Source organism: Podarcis raffonei, chromosome 5, assembly GCF_027172205.1.
Source record: "Podarcis raffonei isolate rPodRaf1 chromosome 5, rPodRaf1.pri, whole genome shotgun sequence".
NCBI classification, from domain to species: domain Eukaryota; kingdom Metazoa; phylum Chordata; class Lepidosauria; order Squamata; family Lacertidae; genus Podarcis; species Podarcis raffonei.
Genome location: NC_070606.1, coordinates 60369271 through 60394245, shown reverse-complemented (window position 1 = coordinate 60394245; position 24975 = coordinate 60369271). Strand labels below are relative to the sequence as shown.

Below are 24975 nucleotides of genomic sequence, written 5' to 3'. Positions count from 1 at the left end.
AGAGCCAGTTGGTTGGGTTCCTGCAGTGGCTTAAACAGAGATAGAGAAAACACACACAAGATTGCTTATTGTTTCAGCTCTAGTCACTGCCTCCAAGTCTTGCAGCTTCTGTAAACCCTTTGAGCTATCATCACCCTCAAGCGATGACAGACAAATCCTGGGATCCAGTGCAGCCTTGGCCTGGAAACTCCTGATTCTTCCTTATCCGCCAGTTTTCTTCATTGGCTTGTTATATGCTCATATTTCCAGTCACTGTCTATCCCCCTGCTGATACACTCAGCTATCTAATCATCTCAATTCTCTGCTTGTCTGTTTTTCCTCCTCCTGTTTCTTATGTGTTAACTGTAGACACAGTCCAGTCACTAGCAGAAGACAAAAAAGTTTGAATAAAGCTTCTCACTTATGAATCAAGTTTGAACATTCGTTTGAACCTTTCAAATACAGCATTCAAATAGAAACCTATGAAATCACGGGCAAAACAGAAGGGTTTTAAAATGATTTTTAAAACTTGGAATTTTTTTGTCTGGCAATTTATAACTTAAGGTTTGTTTGTTTTTAACTAGAGGATGTAGTTTTTAATGTAACTTTGGGGTTTATTTTAAACCCCTGCTAATTTTATTTACAAATTTTATGGTCAACTTGTTTTTAATGCTTGGTTTTCTCAGTATATTTTAATGAATGTCTTATGTTGTTTTATGTAAATTAATTGGCAGTTTCTGTGGAATAAGCATTATATAACTCTAGTTAGTTAGATAGAGAAAGAAGTAAATGATAAAATGAAGGGAGGCTCTGAACTGCAAATTTGAATATCACACATATTTACTTATTTTATTATTGATGAATTTACATACTGCCCTTCCTCCTGAAGGAGCCCAGGTTTGCAAACAAATCCAAAGCAATGCATTCGAAAAAGTGTTACAACATTATTAAAACAACAACATTCTAGTAGTTTTTATATGTAACATGTTTGTGAATTAACAACAACAACTTAAGAAATGATGGCCTATATCTGTCACCTGACACAGGCGTTTCACTTAGTTTAAGAGTGGGGCTGGCCATATTGGGGGAATAATTTCCACCGATATAAGCGGTGTATGCAGCCACTACTGAAATATTTTGCAATTGCACGCAAAACCACAAGGCTGCTGCATTCCCAGATCAGGGGGTTCTTTTATCCTGAATGATCATTTTCCACAGAAGTGGCTTCCATCTCTCCCCACCCTTCCCTTTTCACAGAGAAAGTACTTGCAGGCAGAGGAATGTAAACACATTGGAGCTTTGCTCTCTTTGAGTCTCTGGTTCTTGTCCTGGAGCAGGCATATACAAATGAGGAATCCTGGACAATGGAGCTCTCGCTCCTCCATTTCTATCCCAAGCATGGCCTGCCTTGGCCTGCCTTTGGACTGCTAGTTCTGAGGAAAGACAGCTGTGGAGATTGGCCTAGTCTGCTAAGGGCATCCTTCTGCAAATGCTTGCTGCCACCTTGTTAGAGGTGCTCGTGCTCACCTTGTTAGAAACCTACCTAGCCATTTCCTACTTCAAACACAATAACCCTTGAGGATGGGGAAGGTCTCTTCCCCAATAAACTCATCAGGAGTGAGGGACCCGTAGCCTTCTTCTATGTCTTGAGTTTCCAAGAAGGAGAGCTAAAAGAGCTTATGGCACAGGCCTCCATTGGCATAAGAACTTAAGAGCTCCAATCCGAGTGGGCATCTGTTTGGTTCAAAGTTTGGTCTTCATTGAGCATTGGAGTCCTACTGCAGCCACAGTATAAAGAGAATGTCACCATGGCATCAAAGTTAAGGAAAAGGAACCAGGAATAACTTTGAGAGATGCATTCTTGCAGAACAAATCAGTTGAGGTAAGTTTGAAGGAGTTGGGTATGTTTAACGTGGAGAAGAGTCAGTTATGAGTCAATATGATGGCCATCTTCAAATATCTGAAAGGATGAAGATGGTGAAGCAAATTTGTTTTCTGCTGCTCAGGTGTGAGTAGGGCCTGAACCAATGGGATCAAATTAGAAGAGAGGGGATTTTGACTAAACAATAAGAATAACGTCCTGATGATACAACACGTGTGGTAGTCCAACAGATTGTTTCAGAAGGCAGTGGACTATCATTTGCTAGGCTGCATACACACTATACACTATACCTTTAAAGCACATTTAAAGCACATTTCCCACCTCAAAGAATTATGAGTACTGTAGTTTATTCCTCACAGCAACCCTTAACAAACCACAGGGCCCAGAATTATTTGCGCGGGGTGGGGTGGGGGATGACAGCTGGGAGTCAGAAACATCTACTGCAAATTATGCAGACATCTACCAGTAGATCCCAGTGTATCTTCTGCCCACCGCTGAATTAATGGTATTAACATCAGAACAGTTTTTATCATACTCATTATCATAAAACAGGAAACAATTATGATGTAAGTAACTATTTACACAGCAGACATAACTCTCCATGCATCTGAGTTATTTGCTTATTTATATAGAGCTCATGACAAATGAGAATGTCACGTATGCTCAAAAATTGAGGCAGCTCTGTGCTTTGTAACATATTTATGGCCAACTTGGATGGCAGGACATGCATCTTGTTTGCTGTGCTCGTCTGACACAAAGCTGCCAAGGACTTGTCTGAGACCATAAAATGAGTTCTTGCCGGAGAATTCTTAAAGTGTGCCACTATTCAGTTGCTTGAGAGTGGCACTTTTGCTCCTCATTTTAACTCTCCCCTCTTTGATCTAATATATAATTCCCTCCTTAAGCACACACAAAAATCATGGTTATCCTTGTGCACAAGTAATTTTGTTGCTAAAAGTCTGGGTTAACAAGTGTGGGGTGAAACACATCAAGGTTAGCTAGCGTGCTAGTTGTCAGTTGGCTTGCAGCAAGTGACCCGCAGGGGTGGCACAGCTGAGAAGAACTTCCCACATGCAGCTGATATTTTGCTCACGTGGTGGCAATGTTCAAAAGGACAGCCATCTCAGTGCAGTGGTGTAGTGTGGGTTGCCAGTACCCCGCGCCATGCAGAGGGTGGGAGGGAAACGGACAGAGTATGCATGCTCATTCAACTGCCCATTGGCATCTGCATCACCCAGCAGATCACAGCAGCACAGGTAAGAAGAGTCGTTCCCTTGTCTGGAGAGATCATTTCCTGGTTGATGTGCAGAAGCTGTTTTCAATGGCGCCCCACAATGGAAGCATGCAACTGTATTGAGACAGCACTAGGAGTTGATTAACAACTGTCGATGATCACTGGAAAAAAGCTCGGCAGCTGTGTCTGGATTTATACTTCTTGAAATATGACAACCCTAGATTTGAACCTGGGACCTTCTACATGCCAGGCAGGTGCTCTACCACTGAGCTCTGGCCGTAACCCAGATACCAGATACAAATTCTTCATGATGTGGCCTTCTACCCAAACAGGTGTCAAAGCCTCATAGTTCATGGACTCATTTGGGTGGCATTCGGTGGCAAGCTACTGTCTTGCAGAGTCAGTTCCCCCAGCTGCAAAAACATGTAAGTTTCCTACTCTGCAGGTTGGAAGAAACAGGTCACAATGCACCTGGAAACCTAAAAGGTTCCATACAAATGCTTTGCCAGGGCCCAAGGCAGAGGCCTTTCTCTTGCTCTCTTAGGTAGACATACCAGGGATTGAACCCAAGATCTCCTTGGTATTCCCCCTCCCTGTTAACCATTGTGATCAGTGGTGTAGTGGTAAAAAAATGGCATGCAGGAGCTCATCGTGGTAGCCCCCATAGCCCCACCCCCAAAATGCAGGAACATACACACATAGGTATGTATACATGTGTGCCCATATGACCTTATTTTCTGACTTTATACTGATATGGCACAAACAATAGTAAAACTCATTACCACTCCATTCACTTGCCAGAGCTAGGGCATCAATTGCTCTGGCACTCCAGCAGAGGACATCACCACTCCTACACAGAAGAAGTCCCAGAACTGTCCTCCCCTGTTTTCCTCCTCCAGTACAGCACATTATGTGATGCTCGTTCATGGGGACACATCGAAGAAGAGTTACATCCTTTGGTATCCCAATTATGCCATAATTATTGTAAAAAATGGTACATGGAGGAGGTGCACAAGAATGCCCTCCCTATGTTATCTAGGTAATCATTGTGCCCTAACCATCCCTTCACAGTACTTTTCCTTTCAGTATAGCATCTCTGAGCCCCATCTCATGCAAAAGTTGAGGCTTTCAAGACAATCTCGGGTTAGCGGGTGTTCGTGTGGCAACCAAGGGTTAATGCTGCAGATCTGGACATGTTGTTAGGGATCAGCTAATCTGGGGAATCGCAGCAGAAAAAGCTTCCTGACCTGACCTTGGGGTCTGAGAATGAAGACAGCCCACTCTCCTTAGTCTGGACCCATCTGCCAGAAAACAGCTGTGGTCAGAGGAATGCTAATGTCACCCAGATTCTGAAGAAACGCAGCTACATTGGAGCTGTCAAGGGAGGATAATGACTACAAGTAATGTAACCCCAGGACAGGAAACAACTGAGAAAGGTTGGGGCAGAGAGGACAGGGCAACACTACCCTGGCAAAATTATAGAGCTCCAGGGCCGGCTCTACCATTTGGCAGAGTTAAGCAAACACAAACCTCAGGCTGCAGGTGCTCAGTTGACAGCCACATGACTTCTCCTAGGCCTCCTAATCTGGCCTGCATTGCAGCAGAGGATGCTATCCTGTCACTAGTGTTAAGAGTCAACTGATGGTCCAGTTGGTTTCTCTGTGTGGTCAGGAGGTGCTGTCATTTTGTCATTTTCTGGCCCTCCAGGCAACAAAATATCTTGGGCTGCCCCTACATAACTCTATGTTTCCTTTGGAGTTTCTCGGGAAGGACCAGGAGATTGACTCACTGAGTCCAAAGAAAGCACAGTTGCCAATTCCTTATCTGGAAGCACCACCTATGGCTGAGACTGTGAGCTGCTATTCAGAAAGAGTGGCCCTGATGTGACACTGGTTCAATCTCCCATCTTCGTCTGTGCCTTGTGTAGCAGGCTGGACTTTAGTCCATTCCCCACCTGTTGTGAACAAGGACTATTTGGAGCATCAGTATGGGAATCCTAATTCTGAACATTTCACTGCTAAGGTGCTGCTGAAGCTGTCTCCCGGTTACAAAAAGTGTCTGCAGCTTTTGATTTAAGAGCTAACTTTAAGCACATTTAAAGGACATAACATCTGCCAAGAACCTGGGGGTCTGTAGTTTCCCCTTCACAGAGCTATAACTTTCAGCACCCTTCCTTAACTGACTACAGTTCCCAGTATTTTTGTGGGGGGGAGCCATGTGTTTTAAATGTGCATTGGCTATGCTTTAAATCTGTGGTGTGGATCTGCCTGTGGTCTGCTTGGAAGCGACAACTTGGGAGATCGGCTCGATGGAAGCTACCTGGAATCGTTGGCAGCAGCAACAAGAATCTGCATGGATGGCTTTTCTATAAAACTTCAGGTCAGACTAACGGTACAGGTAAATAATAATGCTGTCATTGCAATTTAACCTGAAGATGGAAATGGTGCGCTTTGCGTGAGGTGGAGTTAGCCATGATACCTATGCTCTGCCTCCATAATTGGAGTTACAGGTAGGTAGCCATGTTGGTCTGCCGTAGTCAAAACAACAACAACAACAACAAAATTCCTTCCAGTAGCTCATACCAATAACAAACTTAGTTGGTCTCTAAGGTGCTACTGGAAGGAATTTATTTTTATTTTGTTTCCACAATTGGAGGCAGTAATGTTTCTGAATGACAGTCGCTGGAAACCCCAGGAGGAAAGAGCGCCCTTTTGCTCAGGTCCTCTTTGCAGGTTTCCCACAGGCATCTGCCTGGCCACTGTGAGAGCAGGATACTGGACTTAGATGGGCCATTGGCCTGATCCAGCAGGCCCTTCATATGTCCTTGCAGGTTTGACCAACTGCGACAAACCAGAAACTGCTTTGCATCTACACCCAGTTCTCCTCTCCTGGGCCCCCTCTCCACTCTGTGGGGAGTCTCTCTCCACAGCCTCCATGGTGGATGTGAAAACATAAACATGGATTCCCTGCCAGGGCATTGCTGCAGGGTGGGGCTCTGTAAGTGTGTGGGGTGGGGGGAGGGTCTCCCTCTCTCTCGTCTCAGGTATATGAATGCTCACGTTGACTGGCAGGTCATTTCTCTGCGTCAATCATAGTCTAGAGATTATGGGGCAGAGGTGCCTCCGGGCCTCTTTCTATGTTTTCTCTTTTTACAAACTTTTCCATGGCAGCCTTTGTGTACATGTGCAAGATTAAAGTACAGTGGGTGGGGAGCTTGAGGGGTAGGGAATGATAGTTCTGGCAGCAAACTGACACATGCATCATTGCCGGAGGGCCTAAATGCCTCTAGTTTGGGGGGGACCTGTGTATGCATTTCCTCCAGTACAGTGATACCTCAGGTTACATATGCTTCAGGTTACAGACTCCCCTAACCCAGAAATAGTACCTCGGGTTAAGAACTTTGCTTCAAGATGAGAACAGAAATCGTGCTCCGGCAGCAGCAGGAGGCCCCTTTAGCTAGAGTGGTGCTTCAGGTTAAGAACAGTTTCAGGTTAAGAACGGATCTCCGGAACGAATTAAGTACTTAACCCGAGGTACCTAGCAACTACACTTGGTTCTAAAGTGAGGAACCACTAAGATGGTTGTTGTTGTTGTTTTGGTAATTAATTTACATGGTGAAATGGGCTCAAAGCCTGAGAGCAAATATTCCATTTGAGATTTGGATAAATTTATGGATGAAAGCATATACATTTTATTTGAATATGCCAGTTAAGAGAGAATTGTTATAAGCTACTGAGTAGGTGGTATATTATAAAATACATAATATCAATCAGAATCACCTGTATACATGTTGGAAATGTCAGAAAAAGGAAAGAGGTTCCCCCTCCCCCAACGTGTGGTGGAACTGTGAGGAGGCTTTTTTTTCTTCAAGGCGGGGAGGAGAAAAAGTAATACTGAAGAAGGATTGCTAGAGCCATTGTTATTTTTACTGAATGAAGCAAGAACATGAGGAACTGGCTTCTCATATGCTGGCAGCAGCCAGAATCTTATGTGCAAAGAAATGGAGATTAATAACAATACCATCTATTAGTGAGTGGATTGAGTAAGTGTGGGAGTTTGCTATAATAGCTAAACTAACATATTACATCACTGAAAGAACAAAAACAAAGACAGGATATTTCATGGCTCATAAGATTAAGCTTATTGAATATTGCAAGCAATATTGGTTACCACCCAAAGTTCATTATGGGTTTACAATATTCAGTTAGCTCAAGGAAGCATATTTTATAAGGTACTGAAATAAATTGGGTGCCTATTGTTATAAGAAGGTAATATAATTTGTTTCTGCAACAGTCTTGGCAAAGGCTAGCAATTTAAAGACTTATATCAGTCTACACAAAATATGGATCTAGGGATCTCCCTTGCAAATAATCTGTAGAGCCTGGTGATTCTCTCCTGGTATGCAGAAAAGAGAACAATAGATTGACTTCGGGGCAGGATCCCAACATTTTTCTTTCCTCTATCTTGAGGGTATCACTGAGAGTAGTGGGGACCCCCAAGTTTTAAACAACCACAACCAGAGGAGGTATCTTCCTCACCTTATTTATTATTACATTCAAGGCTTTTTTCCAATATAATTCCAGGTCCTAGTCCAAGACTAACCACTACACCATGCTGGCCTTCCTGACAAAGGCACTTCCCAAATTTTACATAATTTCATTGTGAGGTTCCATGATGCGTTGATTAAGCAGCAGAGGATATGAATAGAAGGGTACAGAAACTTCCTAAGCTACGGTACATTTTCATTTAGCATGATTTGGTGTGTTAGGATTTTCCTTCAACTAGCAAAAGAAGCAGCAATGAGACTAAGTTATGGTTTCCAGTCTGTCAAAAAAATATTTGGAGACAAAAATATGGGCAAAGAGGATGAATGTTATAAAAGAGCTTGGTCTTACAAAGCTGTTAGCTCTTGTTGAGAGTTTTTTTCTTTTCTTTTTTAAGAACCAAGGGCAAGTCCATAATTGGGATTATCTCTCTGGGAATGGGAGATTGAATTTTAATCACAGAAGCTTGTGTTACATTCTGTGTATTGAGTCTCTGAGAAAACTCCCAGGAACAGAAGATATCATCTTAATTTGGATTCATCTGAAACTATTTTTAGATGCATATTTGTTTTACAGAAACATGCACAACTTTGTGGAAAGAAAAGTTTTGTAAGAATCCAAGTTTGATTCTCTTTCTACTACGCCATGGTTATAGGGGTGGAGGTAAAACCATTCAATGGAAATACTTCTATCCGTTAAAAAATTAGTAGACATTATTATTATTTTTATGAAAAACCACTTCCACAAGCAATAGATAATTAGGAACTTACAATTTGGAATCTTAAATACTTGCACAATTTTAAATATTCTGTTAACACTTTAAACCTTTAAATTTTAAACCACAGGCTCAAACTTTTTTTTACAACATCCTTTCCCTCTACTTCAAACCTAGTTTTAGACCAATGTGTCAAAGTACCAGATCCCAACTTCTTAAATTCTTCGTGTAATTCTTAGGGTTCCTTAAAGATGCCGCAAACTTAATAATTTATATTTGGTCCATTCGCTCCCCTGTGTGCAAACTTTTTGTAGCAGGATTTAAATTTTTTTAAAAAAAACTTTTATTAATAATAATGTGCCAACATGTTAGATTTTAGGTCACAAAGAACCACAATACTAATGTAAAATCTAATGTGTTGGCAGAACCTGGAGATGGTGGCTCAGTCTTTCAGAAGCAGCAATGAGCATGGCTTTACTAACTCAATTAGCAGGATACTATTTTTAACATAGAAAAGGTATACTACTGGATTACTTCATTCCTTTTTTTCATTTAACAAAATTTATGTACTGCTTGATGGTCACAAAACTTCTCAGCAGTTTACAAGAAATATTAAACTTCTCAATAAACACACTTAAAAGCAAATAATTGGGAGATGGGTATGTTTAGCTTAGATAAGAGGAGACTAAGAGGAGACAGAATGGCCATCTTCAAATATCTAAAGAGCTGTCACATGGAAGATGGAACAAGCTTCTTTTCTCCAGCTCCAGAGGGTAGGACCAAGACCAGTGACTTCAAATTACAGTGGTAACTTGGGTTACATACACTTCAGGTTACAGACTCTGCAAACCCAGAAATAGTACCTCGGGTGAAGAACTTTGCTTCAGGAAGAGAACAGAAATCGTGCTCTGGAGGCGCGGCGGCAGCGGGAGGCCCCATTAGCTAAAGTGGCACCTCAGGTTAAGAACAGTTTCAGGTTAAGAATGGACCTCCAGAACGAATTAAGTTCTTAACCTGAGGTACCACTGTACAAGGAAGGAGATTCTGACTAAACATCAGGAAGAACTTTGACAGTGGAAGGGAATCCCTCAGAAGGTGGTGGACTCTCCTTCCTTGGAGATTTTTAATAAGAGGTTGGAAAACCATCTGTCATGGATGCTTTAGCTGAGATTCCTGCACAGCAGGAGGCCAGGCTAGATGAGCCTCAGGGTACCTTACAACCCTTCCATTCTATCTATGGTCATCTAATTAAAACATTTAAAACTAGCAGTAAAATAAATCAGATTAAAACATATCAACATCTACTTGTCTGGATAGGCTTGCCTAAACAAAAATGTTTTAATCTGGCACTGAAAAGAACACACTGAAGGGGCCTGTATGATGTCAATAGGCAGGGGCTAAACAAAGGGTAGGTGTTCCACTTTAAATTGAAATATTTCATGTATCACTCTCAAAATGATCTTTCCCAAAAGTTAGTAGATATAACTGAATTTCAGGGCTGTATGGATAATGTGGCAAGTGCTTAGTATAGACCTGAGCAAGCAAAAAGAGCATCAAATTCACAGTAACTGACACCATCCCCACTAAACAAAAACAAAATACCATTGTGCATGGACGTGGTTTAATGATTGTGTCCTGGAATACTGCTAGTTGGAATTCACTTTGCTTTGGAAAGGATTTCCCCCCCTACTTTTAAAGGAGTAGGGGATAATCTGCTTCCAGGAAATGCGGATTAGTGTTCCAGATCTAGTTAAGATATGCATGTTGTTGATTAGATCAAGCCTGGGGATAACAAGCAACAAAAGTAGCAGATAGAGGCCAACTTGCTGAAAGTTTTACTTTCAACTCCAAAAGGAAGCTAGAATCTGAATTAGTAAAGCTTTCTAACTGCCTCTTCTGATAGACTGAGTATGACATGAAAAATCTAATTGTTTAATTTTGGTTAGTATTTATAATGCACATGAGCATTATCTGGCTCTTGTTTAGCAAGAATTGAGAGCTGCCATAGAAATAAAATCACTATTTAATAACAACATAGAAATAAATTGAAATAAAAAGGGGTTATTATACAGCATTTGCTTTGAATGTTGTAGCAGTCCTGATGCAGTAAAGATGGTACAGCAGCTCCCCCCAGTGACCTTACAGAGATAACTCTGTATGAACAGAACCCTGGTTCTGCATCATGTTGTTTATAGCTGAGTTCTATAGTTACAAAAAGTGGACATTTGCTTATTTACCCAGTAGCCCTAGGTGTAACCTGAAAAGCACCTAGTATAATATAATCCATTTTGCAGTGCAATCCTATACGTGTCTATTCAGAAGTCTAGGTTAAGAGGCTGTAATATTGCACCCTAAATTTACTATCACTTGCTACACTTTAAGGCTTATAAATGCAGACTTTGTGGCTTCAATACCTTTTCCTTCCCCATCCTGCTTTGCCTAATATCCAGCTGAATGAAGAGTTCTGGTGAACACACTGTCCACCCAAATATTTATTACGGTTGTATTGTATCTACTAGACTACGGTTATATTGTATCTACAAGACTAAGATTGAGAGCAGGGATGCCACATCTTTTGATGATATCAGGTGCTTCATAATTGTTAAATAATAAATAAGCAAACAAACAAGCAATATATGTATTTATTCTTATCCCATAAATATTGCTTTCTGAGAAACAAATATTTTATTTATTGACATAATTTTTATCTTGCTCTTCAGACAAAAAGGGCTCCCAGGGAAGCTTACAATTCACTACAGACAAGACAATCCCTGCCCTCAGGTTTATAATCGAAAAAGCTGCAACAGAAAAGGAAAATGGATTGGGAAGGAGGGAATGTGCACACGCAGGTACATGATCATAGTTAAAATAATTGTGTTGTACACTGAAATGGTGAGAGAAACATATTGGAATATGGTGTGTGAGAGTGCTGCACAATTGTCAGTCACAGGTGCACACAGAATAGCCCCCAAAGCCCTTAATATACAGCTGCTAAAGAAGTTTTAAAAGATAAATGTGGTAGATTGAGTTTCCTTTTCTTGCAGGTGGCAGTTGTTGACACTAGACATGTTCTTTCATGGTGTTCTTTTTGGTGCCTGCTGAAAACGGTTCAGTGTCACCATCAGTGTGACGAAGACCTGGGTTAGGACATCTCCAGCACACCACACATCAACACTGGTGACCGCATGCTTGGGGTGGAAGATTATTTTGTCTACCTGGGCTCCATCATAACCAGCAACCTTTCCACCAACGCTGAGCTAGACTAGCATATTGGTAAGGCAGCTATGGCTCTTCTCTCCAAAAGGGTATGGAGCAATGTGATGCTAATGGCTGATACCAAGATGAACGTCTACCAAGCTTGTGTGTTGAGCACACTGCTTTATGGAAGTGAGTCATGGGCAACTTACACCCGCTGGAGAGACACCCCAATGCTTTCCATATGTGCTGTGTCAGGAAGATTTGGGGCATCACATGGCAGGACAGAGTCTCAAAGAAAGATGTGCTCTCTCAAGCCCACCTTCCCAACATGTTTGTGCTTCTTCTGGCTCAGCGACGTCTGTGCTCAGTGGCGTAGCGTGGGGGGTGCCAGGGGTGCCGGCCGCACCGGGCGCAACATCTGGGGGGGCGCGAGTCCAGAGGGAAGGGACAAGCAATCGAGGCTTGGTTGGGGTGGGGGGTCGTCGTCTCCGTTTGGCCGGCCCCCCTCGAGGAAGCGCCATGCCTTTCAACTTTTCATTTCATTTCGTTTTTAAAAAAGAACCCTTCCTTCCTTTCTCCTAAATAATATTTTTAAAAGCGTGGCGCATTAAGTTGAAATATTATGCATGCACATACACATTATAACGGGTGCGTAATGAGCACGCGCGCACACACACGTTAAGAGGATTGTCACAGATAAGCGAAATGAGGTCTAAAAGAGCTTTTTTTTCCCTGCTCAAAAAGCTGCCCTAGAGTGTCGCTTTCCGTCAGCGCAGACAGTACTGTATTGAGCTAAGTAAACCAACGGGCAGGAAGTGCAGCACCACTTCCTGTGTTCATATGCCTTCTGGGGAAGAGTTGTAGTGGAGCACCTGCTTTGCACTCGGAAGAGCCCCAATTCATCCTCCAGCATCTCCCCCATCTAAAACCCTGGAGAGCCGGTGCCGGTCAGTGTAGGGAATGCTGAGCTAGGTGTCCAATAGTCAGTATGTAAGGGCAAAGGAAGGAAGGCCGGAAGGATTTGTTTTGTAACAGAAAAGAGGTTATGAACAGGGGCAGGAGAGAACTGGGGCAAAAATGGGAAGGGGCCCCAGTGTATTGGACTGGGAGGATTGGACTGGGACCCGTGCCCCAAGAAAAATCCAGACTTTGGGCTGTGGAAACTCAAATATATACAGCATGCAGATTTTAAAAAAGCAATTCTGTAACGAAAGGAAAAAAATATCACTGCATCTGCTGTCTTGAACTATAAATCAGGGGTCGCCAACACAGCAGCCATTGGAGCAATGACACTCTTGAGGTCTACCCCCCCCCGTGCCCACAAAGCCTCTGAGCCCCCACCCTCACTCACTGCCCCCTTGGTTATGAGCTGATGAAGGTGGTTACCTTTTTCTCCCTAGAGAGGTAAATAGAGCTGAAGGAGGAAGTTAGAAAAAGGGGCACTTTCTCACTTCCTGTTTCAGCTCTATGTGCTTCTGAAGGCTGGGATTAATTCGGCTAGCTGCAATTTTTATTCAAACACCCTGGAAAAGCAAACTGAACAGAGAAACAACTTGCTGGTGTGGCACACCCATGGGACTCCTCACTCCAAAATCCAAATGACCCACAGGCCTAAAAAGGCTGCTGACAAGCCCTGCTGTAAATGATGGAATTGGAAAGCGTGGCCTGCTTCAAATATTTGTTTCAGCTCTAATTTGGGCACACGGTTGCCCTGAGGATCTGTAGCGGCCTTTGCCAACTTGGTGCCCTCAGGGGCTGGTTTTGAATTCAAAACTGCTGTGCTGGCTGGGGCTGATGGGAGTTGTGGTCCAAAACAACCAAAAGGTGCCAAATTGGAAAAGGTAGACTTGAAGGACACAACCTACCCACATGTAATTGTGATGTGAGACGGGGCAAGTGAGGAGCATGATGTGGGGGTGGAGGGGGGAAGACTGGGAAGGGTTCCAAGGGCCACACAGGAAGGCCTAGAGGCAGTGGCGTAGCATGGGGGGTGCAGGGGGGCCGGCCGCAACATCTGGGGGGGGGCGCTCACACTCGCAGCTCTGCCCCTACCTAAAATCCACGGGTTAGGGGGCGCAAATTACTTGCCTTGCCCCGGGTGCTGACAACCCACGCTACGCCACTGTCTGTGCTGGATTGGTAATGTCCATAGAATGGAAGATGGGAGGATCCCCAAGGATGTGCTGTATGGGCCTGTTGGCAGACCAACTCTGTTACAAAGATGTCTGCAAAAGTGACAGGAAGGCTGGCAACATTAACCTCGCTGTGTGGGAATCCCTTGCAAACAACTGGAGTGTCTGGAAATGGTCGTGTATTCACAGCAGTGACCGGAGGAGAAATGACCGCTCCTCTGGGAGGAGCACAGAGAGAAGAAACGCCATGGTACACCTGCATCAACACAAGCTGCAACAAAACACGTCTCTCCTGTATCGGTCTCTACAGCCACAGTAGGCGCTGTAACTTTCCAATGGGTTCAACTCCTCTCTGGAAGGTACGGTTTGTAACTGTTTTTTAACTGATAACTTTAACATTTATCGTGACCCGCTTAGGGCTTTTATTACAATAATACTAGTTTGTTTAATTAATAAAACAAGCGCCTCCTCCTCGGCCCACATAATCTCCCAAGAGCAAACACAGTTGACCCTCCACTATTTGGGGAGCTTTCCAGGTGGTTTTTGCAAATTCCAGAATCTCCCCGCCTCGCTCCCAACCAAACCCCGCGCTCCCGCCTTTCCTAGCGGCAGAGCATCTGGCCGCAGCTGGGCCTTATGAGAACCCGACCTATCCCGTTTCTACAATAGGCTTTATGACTCCTTCTCCTACCGCGGAGGGATTGGTTATTTGTAGCTTTGTCCCGCCTCTAGAAGGCAGTGGTTGGCTACCCTTCAGGGGCTTCCCTCGTATGCGGTATTCCATTAGCCGGCAATCTCAAAATTCGTGCGATTGGATGTCCCGCCTCGCCCCCTTCGAAAGCGGCTCTCCGATTGGCGGGAGGGCGCGCCTCCCTGCTATTGGGGAGCGGGGATTCGCTCTCCCCATCTCTCTCTCTCTCTGCCTCCGTCTGCGGTGAAGGTGACACTCTCCGTCTCCTCCAGGCAGCGGCGTTCGGGGGGTTCCAGCTTTGATATTGTCCCGCAATGTCTCCCGGAGGGAAATCCGTGTTCACCAGCGTCCCGCAGGCCCCGCCCGTGGCTGTGTTCCAGCTCACGGCGGATTTCCGCGCCGATGGGGACCCGCGCAAGGTCAACCTGGGAGTGGGAGGTAAGAGAGCAGGGCGGGAGGAGGGAGGCGCGCGTGGATGCGGCTCCCTGGCGGAAACGAGTGGTTGAACTTGGAGGGGGGGGGGGTCAAGGACCTAAATCTGATCCCAGGGAGCCTTGGGGAGACGGGCGCTGTCATTCTCTGCAGGCAGGGTGCCCGTCACCGACCTTTCCTTTTTAAGAGGGGTACTCCTGAGCCTTTGAGCAGCTGTGAGACAGACAGAAATCCGTCAGGTGATGGCCTCTCTAGAATGGCAGCTCCGTGCCAGGGAACCTTTGCACTTGTTGAATTTCTGCGTACCACTCATCTGTCAAAGAGGCACAGAAGAGCTCTGTCTGAAAAGAAATCGATGGGAATCTGACAAGGATGCAAGAATCTAACAATTGGGGGCAGGCATGAAAACAATTTGCTATTTGTATGAATATTTCACAATCAGCTGATTCAGACGTATTTTCTATACTTTCAATATCCTGCATAAAGTCTAGACTCTAGAGAAACTAGCTCCTGCTGATCGTTGTTGTTCGATTCGTTTTGTTCCTTGCCTAATACCAAATGGTCTCTATGTGACTCTCAACAATTTAAAAACATGCAAAATTGTAAGGCAGTATAACATTGCAACAATATTAGCAGCAGCACAAAACTGCAATGATTAAATGCATAGCAACCATAAAACAGCATTGGCCATCAAATGGTAAGAGTACTAGTGGAAGGGACCATTACTGAAAAAGCCCTTATGCTTTCAGTGGAACATGCATTGTGGTGTGTTTACAATTTTAATTACATTGATGATCTGAACTACTTGGGACCATCTGTGCAACCTCTGGAAAAAATCTTTACTTCTCCTGATGGCTTTCAGGCTTAGCAGGGAAAAATACGCATCAGAATACTTTCCAATTCTGTAGATAAACAGTGGCGTAGCGTGGGTTGTCAGCACCCGGGGCAAGGCAAGTAATTTGCGCTCCCTAACCTGTGGATTTGCGCCCCCTAACCCTAACCCCCAGATGTTGCGCCCGGTGCGGCCGGCCCCCCCTGCACCCCCCACGCTACGCCACTGTAGATAAAAAATGGCTAACACTCAATGATCCCTGATCTGCCTTGCACACAGTTGAAATCCAAGGTGCTTCTAGACTATCACTATTTTCAAGAAAGATTTGATCACATATTGGCAAATTGAGATTGCACATTTATAGTTTGATTGGGAGGTTTTGTGCCACAGACATGCTTCCCCAAAATATTAGATTGTTTGCGATAAGGAGTGTGCTGAGGGAAAGCACTGGAAAGTGCAGAATAACACTGGCTTTTGATATAGTGTCAACTAATCTTGTCTTCTAATCTCCCTGCAACCAAATCCAGATAAATCAGGTTGTCTGGAAGCACCCCTAAAGATAATCACACTGGTGGGTCTCTTGTAATTTGCACCCTTTCTTATTCTCATGCCTTTGCCATTGGATTCATGAAGGAACATCTGAGAAAGTTCAGCAGGAAAATACATATAATGATTGGGTTGTGGTTATAGGATTCTGCACATATCATCTGTTTTGCCTAAATGGAAGATTTGTACGCTTCTATCTGCAGGCAGACAGAAGAATGCTCTGTATCCTAAAATACTGTTTATACTTTATGGCATGTAATTTCTCACAGCCAAGTTCAGTTTACAGAAATTGTATTTGTACTTCATCTCACCTGCAGATCTTTGGCTGTACCATTTATAAATATTAACATGGGGTCTATGGTTGATCACAGCAGATCTGCAGAATACAGAAGGATGGTGCCAAAATTGATGCTTTTGATAAGTGTTAAAGACCCATATGGATATGGGCACTGTTCTGCTGTTGATACTTCGATCTGAGAGAGCCATTCAGAAAGAGGTAGAGCTACTAGCAAAGGGGCTGTGTATTACAAGGATCAGTGCCTGAATGGGGGACTTCTACCAATACTGGAAACGTTGAAGCAATATTGCTAATGAGGCTATGTACCCTGGTTTATAGTCAAACGTCCAATAATGACAGATGGAAACAAATTAAAGCCGTGAAGAGAAAAATAAGGAAATGGGTCAGGCTGATTGTGGAGATAAAAGGAATTGTTGTCTCTTTCTTAATATAATGTTATCAGATCCAGGACTTTTTTGGATCTTTACCCTTTTTTAAATTGCATTGTCCCCCCTGCACTCATTTCCCCCTTTCTTCTTTCATCTCTATTCTGTGTCCTGTGACAATCTCGGTTATCCTTTATTTTGGGCTTGTTTCCCCAGTACTTTCTACAGTCGCTACTGATTGGCTTCCCTCAGGTAGGGGGCTGTGATGCTGCCTAGACTTTTGGCACCTAATGTTCTTATGACGGGGCTACAGCTGTCAGGAGATCTGGGCTGGTGCCCATGTTCTGCTTGGGTGAACCACATGACCTTGAGCAAGTTAAAGCTGGGGCCTTGCAGGAACTGGAAAAGGGACTCTGCCCTTAAGCAGCAGAGACCAGGCTGAGTGTGTAGTGTTTAGTTAGCTGCCAGTCCTGCAGTTTCTAAAGCATTACCCTTTGCTCCCAAGTTGTAAAATCTATGGTTGCCTGGTTCCCCTTTGCCCCCAAATCCCTGCACCTTCTGCAGGTGAATAGCTCAAAGCTTGACCCTCAGCAAACTAATTAGAAGCCAGCTTGCCAGTTCCCTCTTTGCTAGTATCCTCTGGAATACTTGTCGGTTGTTGTTTGTGGTCTCTCTTACCTGTGTGCTGCAGCTCACGCTCAGGATTTGAAGTCTACTCTCTTTAATGGGCTATGCTAGCCCTTTTGCTGCCTTCAGGCATACTCTCCATGTTCTTGGCCTGAAGATCCCATTAAGCTCTCGACGTTCCTGAGCCTCCAAACTTGCTAGGTACAGTGACCAAACTGTCATATTTGATAGTCTTTTCAATTGGAATAAAGTGCTTGGATTTGAATATGTAAGCAAAGGGGTTGTGGGAATGGTGCTGCATTGGAGACCTCTTGTGTGAGATAGGTATTCCTTTGCAAAAGGATAAAGTGAAAATTGGCAGGCGAGACTGGAAGGAGTAAGGGAGAGAACGAGCTCTCTGCAGTAAGCCTTTTTGGTCCATCCTTTTATTTTGTACCATACCTCTCCTCTGAGAAACTCAAGGCACGGCACATGTCTCTCCCAGACCCCTTCCATCTTCTCAACAACCCTGAGAGGTAGGGTTAGGCTAAGAGATGTGTGTCTGTATCTAGAACAATTCCCTCCCCTTCCACCTTGCAGCCTATCGCACAGATGAGGGGCAGCCATGGGTCCTGCCAGTGGTTCGGAAAGTGGAGCAGATGATTAACAAGGACCTCAGCTTGAACCACGAGTACCTGCCCATTCTGGGCCTGCCAGAATTTCGTTCCAATTCCTCACGAATTGCCCTAGGAGACGACAGCCCAGCCATCAAGGAGAACAGGGTGAGCCTGAAGAGGAAACTCCTATTAGGAACTTCATCCGTGCAAGTTAAGCCTTATTGAACACAGAAGAGCTTGTTGGCATGGAAGAGGTAGGGTGGGAATAGGTTGGCACTGGGGCATATAATCTCTTTCTCTCACTCTCACTCACTCGCTCACTCGCTCACACACACATATGTAGAAACTGGGATTTGATTGGAACAGAGGAATTTGGGGACAGGTAAGGATCTCAGTATAGTTCAATGAAGCTATTATAGGAAACTGGATTCTTGCTTATAGGATGCCCAGGCATCTTGCTGAAAAGAGCACCTGCCTTCTAATTACTGCTTTCTCTTTGTTCCAGGTGGGGGGTGTCCAGTCCTTGGGGGGCACAGGGGCCCTCCGTATTGGAGCAGAGTTCTTGAGACGCTGGTACAACGGAACCAACAACACTGCAACCCCTGTCTACATCTCTTCTCCTTCCTGGGGTGAGTGCCAAGGCCTGGCTGGCACTTTTGGCATGGTTTGGGGGAGAGAGAGAGGGAAGGCTGGGCTCCCCATTGTTTGCAAGCCTCCTCAGTAGACATGTGTTACACATTCATGTTCTAGGAGTCTTGTGAAGCTTTAGACAGTGGCAATAGCACATCTTAGTACAGTGGTGCCTCACAAGACGAAATTAATCCGTTCCGCGAGTCTCTTCGTCTTGCGGTTTTTTCGTCTTGCGAAGCACGGCTATTAGCGGCTTAGCGGCTATTAACGGCTTAGCGGCTATTAATGGCTTAGAGGCTTTAAGAAAAAGGAAACAAACTCGCAAGAACTCACAAGACGTTTCGTCTTGCGAAGCAAGCCCATAGGGAAATTCGTCTTGCGAAGCACCTCAAAAAACGGAAAACTCTTTCGTCTAGCGAGTTTTTCGTCTTGCGGGGCACCACTGTAGATTTACCCAGGAACTTAAACTCACATAGGCCTTAAAATGAGGGTGTTTATTCATACACACACATAGAATCAAAATATTCAGTACTTCTCTTATGGTAGTAGGGAAAGCCCAACTCTCTCTCTCTCTCTCTCTCTCTCTCTCTCTCTCTCTCTCTCCACACACACACACACACACACACACACTCTCTCTTACTTCTTTGGTTTGGAAGAATTGGCTAAATAATTATAACCAAGACTAAACTAATACACACAATACAGAGGGAGAAGAAAGCATACAGGGCACCAGAGAAGGAGGGGGAGGCATCAAGCAGTTTTGACAGAAATACAGTGCTGCTTGAAGCCTGCTAGTCTGTTTTCCACCCCCTCGGCTCACATTGCAGGCTAGGCCTGAGTCATGTGCAAGTGGATTAGAGAGGACCTGAGGGTGGCTTCTAAAACGCAGCGCCCCTGCCCCTTGCATGAAGGTAAGAAGCCAAACACAGATCTAGAAAAGCAGTATTTTCTCTCTCTCTCTAAACGTAGGAAGGGGGAGCAGATGTGGAGGCTACAATTTATAGGGTGATGGACAGGAGAGGTGAGATACTTTTCCTAGCCCTGGTGGGCAATTCTGAAGAAATAGATATGGGGCATTTTTTAAAGAATCATAGAATCATAGAGTTGGAAGAGACCACAAGGGCCATCGAGTCCAACCCCCTGCCAAGCAGGAAACACCATCAGAGCACTCCTGACATATGGTTGTCAAGCCTCTGCTTAAAGACCTCCAAAGAAGGAGACTCCACCACACTCCTTGGCAGCAAATTCCACTGTCGAACAGCTCTTACTGTCAGGAAGTTCTTCCTAATGTTTAGGTGGAATCTTCTTTCCTGCAGTTTGGATCCATTGCTCCGTGTCCGCTTCTCTGGAGCAGCAGAAAACAACCTTTCTCCCTCCTCTATGTGACATCCTTTTATATATTTGAACATGGCTATCATATCACCCCTTAACCTCCTTTTCTCCAGGCTAAACATGCCCAGCTCCCTTAGAATCCCTTCTAATCCTGAACAGCTTGAGCTTTGGCTGAATGATGAATGCTTCTCTTCTTTTCCCTGCAGAGAACCACAACTCTGTTTTCACGGATGCTGGGTTCAAGGACATCCGAACCTATCGCTACTGGGATGCTGCAAACAGGGGTCTGGACATCCAGGGATTCCTGGAGGACTTGGAGGTGAGCCAGATGTCCTTACGGATTGGGTGTAACATAACCTAGAAGGAAATCTGAATAGGGACTATGTAGATGTTCTACGGGAGCAACATTTCTAGCCTATTGTAATATTGGATTTAACATCTGGCTGGCCAAACGTTTGCTAGGATGGTCTGTGTCTCTTGACTGCAAGACAGCACCATGCAGGAATCCCATCTTCTCACTCAGTGGGATTCAGAGAGCTGTGGGTGGATCTCCCTGTGTGGATCTGGTGCTTTCCCTACCACATCTGTTCATGTCTCCTGAACAGTCATTCCAAATAGGGGGCAGCTGGAAGAGGAAATCTGGAGAGCTTGGAAACCTTGATGTGTGTGGAGTTCTTTGGATCACAGTCCATGCTAGTCTTGTAAAAGTGTATGTGTGTCATTGTGGGTGGCACTGTTCTATGTGAGGGTGCCTTGTCTTGTTAGTATCTATTTTATCTATATAGAATATCAGAACTTTATAGACATAATATCTTCAACAATTCTTCACTATCTGATTGTAACCTGTATAGTTCCAAGTCTTATCCATAATGCATATATATAGAACAGGTCAATCAGTAGAGCATGAGACTCTTAATCTCAGGGTTGTGGGTTTGATCCCCACGTTGAGCTAAAGAGTCCTGCATTGAAGGGGGTTGGACTAGATGACCCTTGTGGTCCCTTCCAATTCTTCAATTCTGTGTTCATCTGGAAAGCAGCATCTTCTACCCAGCTCTTTATTGTACAGTCCCATCAGTGAGGCTCAAACATAAATGGCTAGTGCCACTTGATGTTTAGGGTAATTTTTAATGTTTGATGTTTCATCGTGTTTTTGCTATTCTGCTGGGAGCCACCCAGAGTGGCTGGGGCCACCCAGTCAGATGGGCAGCATACAAATATAATAATAATAATAATAATAGACTGGGTTTTATTCTCTCTCTCTCTACCCAGAAAGCTCCGGAGTTCTCCATCTTCGTCATCCATGCTTGTGCTCATAACCCAACTGGCACAGACCCCACACAGGAGCAATGGAAACAAATTGCTGCTGTTATGAAGGTATTAGCAATTCTGCAACAAGGTACTCCCAGAGTCTGTGCCCAAAGCCATATTTCTGGATGTTTTTGAATTAATTTATTAGTACTGTTACATTTTTATCCTGCTCTCCTACCAGGAAGCTCAGCTAAATGGTATATAGTCCCCCCCCCCCAGTTTTAATTTTACAACCACCTTATGAGATTGGGGATGCCAAGAGAGTGATTGATTCAAGGCCGCCCAGTCAGTTCCGCAGCTGAGAGGGGATTTGTATCTATATCTCTCCAGACCTACTGGCACCCTAACCAGTAGACACCACCAGAAAACAACTTTTTAATTTTTAAAATAAATTTAAATAAGTTTATTTATAGCCACAAATACACTAGGTTCCATACTGCTGAGTGAAGGAGTGTGTGGAACCAGTGGTTTTGGTTTCTTCTGTTAAGTGTTTTAATACCTCACTTTAATTCTATTCCCAGGGCAGGTTAGAAAAAGAAGAAAACAATTAAAATGTAAATGCAAAAATGAAAAGCTTGGGAAGCACCAAAAGGGCAATAAAGTAGGTGCTGAGGAAACCTCTCTGGGGAGAGAGAGTTCCATCACTGAGAGGCCCGGTCTTTGGCAGCCATGTGCTTTCAGGGATGGCAGTTGAGGATGCTCTGAAGTAAGTGCCAAAGACCAATCTTCTCCCCTTAATTATTCATTCCTTGCAGCGCCGGTTCCTGTTCCCCTTCTTTGACTCTGCCTACCAAGGCTTTGCCTCGGGTTCTCTGGACAAAGATGCCTGGGCTGTCCGCTACTTCGTTTCTGAAGGCTTCGAACTCTTCTGTGCTCAGTCCTTCTCCAAAAACTTTGGCCTGTACAGTGCGTATAGTCTTTTAACTTCCCTGCTTCTCAGATTTTGTTCTGCTCTAATGTTAAGCTGCTTTTTTTATTTTGGCCTGTAAAAGAACAATTATTGCATTGTATGGTTTTGCTGTTTCATGCCACTATGGGAACCTGTTGTTGTTGTTTGAGAACTACAAGGTGGGATATAACTAAGTAAAGATTCAGATAAAGGGTAGTAAGAATTTCCTTTCGCCCTCTGGGCTGTTGCACCGGGCCTAAGGCTTATGGCTTGACTTTCCTTTCTTTTCCCTCAGATGAGCGTGTGGGGAACCTGACTGTTGTTGCGAAGGATGCTGACAATGTGCAGCGCACCTTGTCTCAGATGGAGAAGATTGTCCGCACCACCTGGTCAAACCCCCCCTCGCAGGGCGCACGTATTGTGGCTACGACACTCACTACTCCAGAACTTTTTGATGAGTGGTAAGGAACAGCAGGGGATGTGGGTGGCGCTGTGGGTTAAACCACAGAGCCTAGGACTTGCCGATCAGAAGGTTGGCGGTTCGAATCCCCGTGACAGGGTGAGCTCCCGTTGCTCGGTCCCTGCTCCTGCCAACCTAGCAGTTCGAAAGCACGTCAAAGTGCAAGTAGATAAATAGGTACCGCTCTGACAGGAAGGTAAACGGTGTTTCCGTGTGCTGCTCTGGTTCGCTAGAAGCGGCTTAGTCATGCGGGCCACGACCCGGAAGCTGTACACTGGCTCCCTCAGCCAGTAAAGCGAAATGAGCGCCGCAACCCCAGTCGGCCACAGCTGAACCTAATGGTCAGGGCTCCCCTTTACCCCTTTACCTAAGGAACAGCAAGAAGTGGAGGGGATAAGTTGATCCCTGCCATGATCATGGGCCCCGTTTACTGCCCAGCACTTTCCCATTCCTGCCATTAAAAAAAAAACTGGTGCTGGACTGAACTAATGCTTTTCTGTTGCAACAGGAAAGGGAATGTGAAGACCATGGCAGATCGAGTCTTGCTGATGCGGGCAGAGCTCAGGTCTCGTCTTGAGAAGCTGCAGACACCGGGCACCTGGAATCACATCACGGAGCAGATCGGCATGTTTAGCTTCACTGGCCTCAATCGTGAGTACAGCTTTGGGCAGTGGACATCGGAAGAGCCTGGGCAGGAAGGAGGGGGTGTGGTACAGGGAATGAAGCAGCTTTCCTGACTACGCTTGCGGTGATCTAGCAAAAATGGTTCTGGCTTCAATAGTGGCCTCCTTGCCCTGCACTGCAAGTCCAAGCAACCATCTTTACACAGCTCTCCACTATGAAGAGATCTACCTGTGCATTTCCTTTACCAGTCACTTCACAGGATCTCTTCACATTGCATCCAATTTCTGGTCGCTTACCAGTCTCGTTTCCTGCTTGTGACCTTGGCTGCAGCTGGCAAACCTTAGTAAAGGCTGCTCTGGGTACCCGATGAGATGCCTGACACAATTTTTCCTCTTGCTCTTTCTCCAGCTAAGCAAGTACAGTTCATGATCAAGGAGAAACACATCTACCTGATGGCCAGCGGCCGCATAAACATGTGTGGCCTGACCACGAAGAACCTGGATTACGTTGCCAGCTCCATCCACGAGGCCGTCACTACAATCCAGTAAATCGGTTGCATGTAACTTTCCCCCTACGTTTTGGGTTGTTTTAAAACCAACAGCAGCCTTTGGAAAGTGGGAGTTTTAGGCAAAGAAATAGAACACTATTGCCTCTTGCCACTTTTCTGGTTAAAATTCTACCACTCTCTGAAGCTGCTATCAGCCCCCCTCCCCACTGCCTCAGTGTGGGAGAACAGAGTACCCATTTCTTCCTTTGGCTAGAGAGAATGGAGTAGAAAAGTGGCTGTGGAGTAAGAAAGGGTTAAGCTGCCCCCCCCACAAGCATCCCTAAGTTTTTGAAAAACCCAAAACAGTGGAAGAAAGAAACACACAACTGCATGTAACATCTAGTTTGGCCCTATGAAACAAGAAAAACTGAATCCCTCCATACTATAACAAGTAGTTTGTCTGCTCCACCAACGGAGCTAATCTCCCATACCTCTTTGCTCAATATTAATTGAGAACAGCACTTTTGTCTGCATAGCTTCTTCCTGTCTTTTCAATGGCCCTCAGTTTGTGTGTGTGAGCAGGTGGCAGTGGGAATTTTCCTTCTTGGGGTCCACTTTGTACACTTGGTATTAACAGCACCTAACTCTGGAATCCAAGCACATGGCCTTGTCTGCATCTCTGTTTGCACTTTATGTAACCAACCCTCTCTGGCCCATGCCTGCTCCAGTGGAAGGGTTGGGCATTGTGAGATATGTACCAAAAACGACTGGTCTCCTTGTATGAGCTGCGCGGGTTACTTCAGGGAGCGAGGCTGGTGCCGCTTCCCTGGTTTCCAGCCTTGCACAAGCAAAGATTGTAATCTTAAGAACCACCTTTTCTGTCAGTACAACCAATAAAACATCTCTTCATGCCATACCTGTCTTTTGGCTAACTTGGGGCTGGGGTGGAGAAAGGAACAGAGCCGTTTGTTGTGTAGAAAACTATATGTGCTCCTTGACCCCCATTGGAACAACCCATTACTATATCCAGGCACCTATTCTTACCCTCCACTTGACCTGAAATGACCTTTCCCTGCCTCAGTCTCTCCAGTTGTCAGATTAAGAGGTGAGTCTCTTGTGGTAGCTCCGAAACCAGATACTCTGCCTGGAAACCTTGATGAACTATCAGGAGTAT

The 24975-nt window shown here is 44.8% G+C and overlaps 1 protein-coding gene across 1 annotated transcript; it reads left to right on the top strand.

The window, feature by feature from the left end:
• The first annotated feature begins 14567 nt into the window (after positions 1–14567).
• Positions 14568–24715, top strand: GOT1 (glutamic-oxaloacetic transaminase 1). Its single transcript, XM_053389547.1, has 9 exons — positions 14568–14813; positions 18055–18236; positions 18577–18700; positions 20240–20352; positions 21303–21407; positions 22097–22247; positions 22526–22691; positions 23199–23341; positions 23723–24715. The coding sequence occupies exons 1-9, from the start codon at positions 14690–14692 to the stop codon at positions 23860–23862; spliced, it is 1248 nt and encodes a 415-aa protein (XP_053245522.1). The 5' UTR covers positions 14568–14689; the 3' UTR covers positions 23863–24715.
• Positions 24716–24975: the final 260 nt, after the last annotated feature.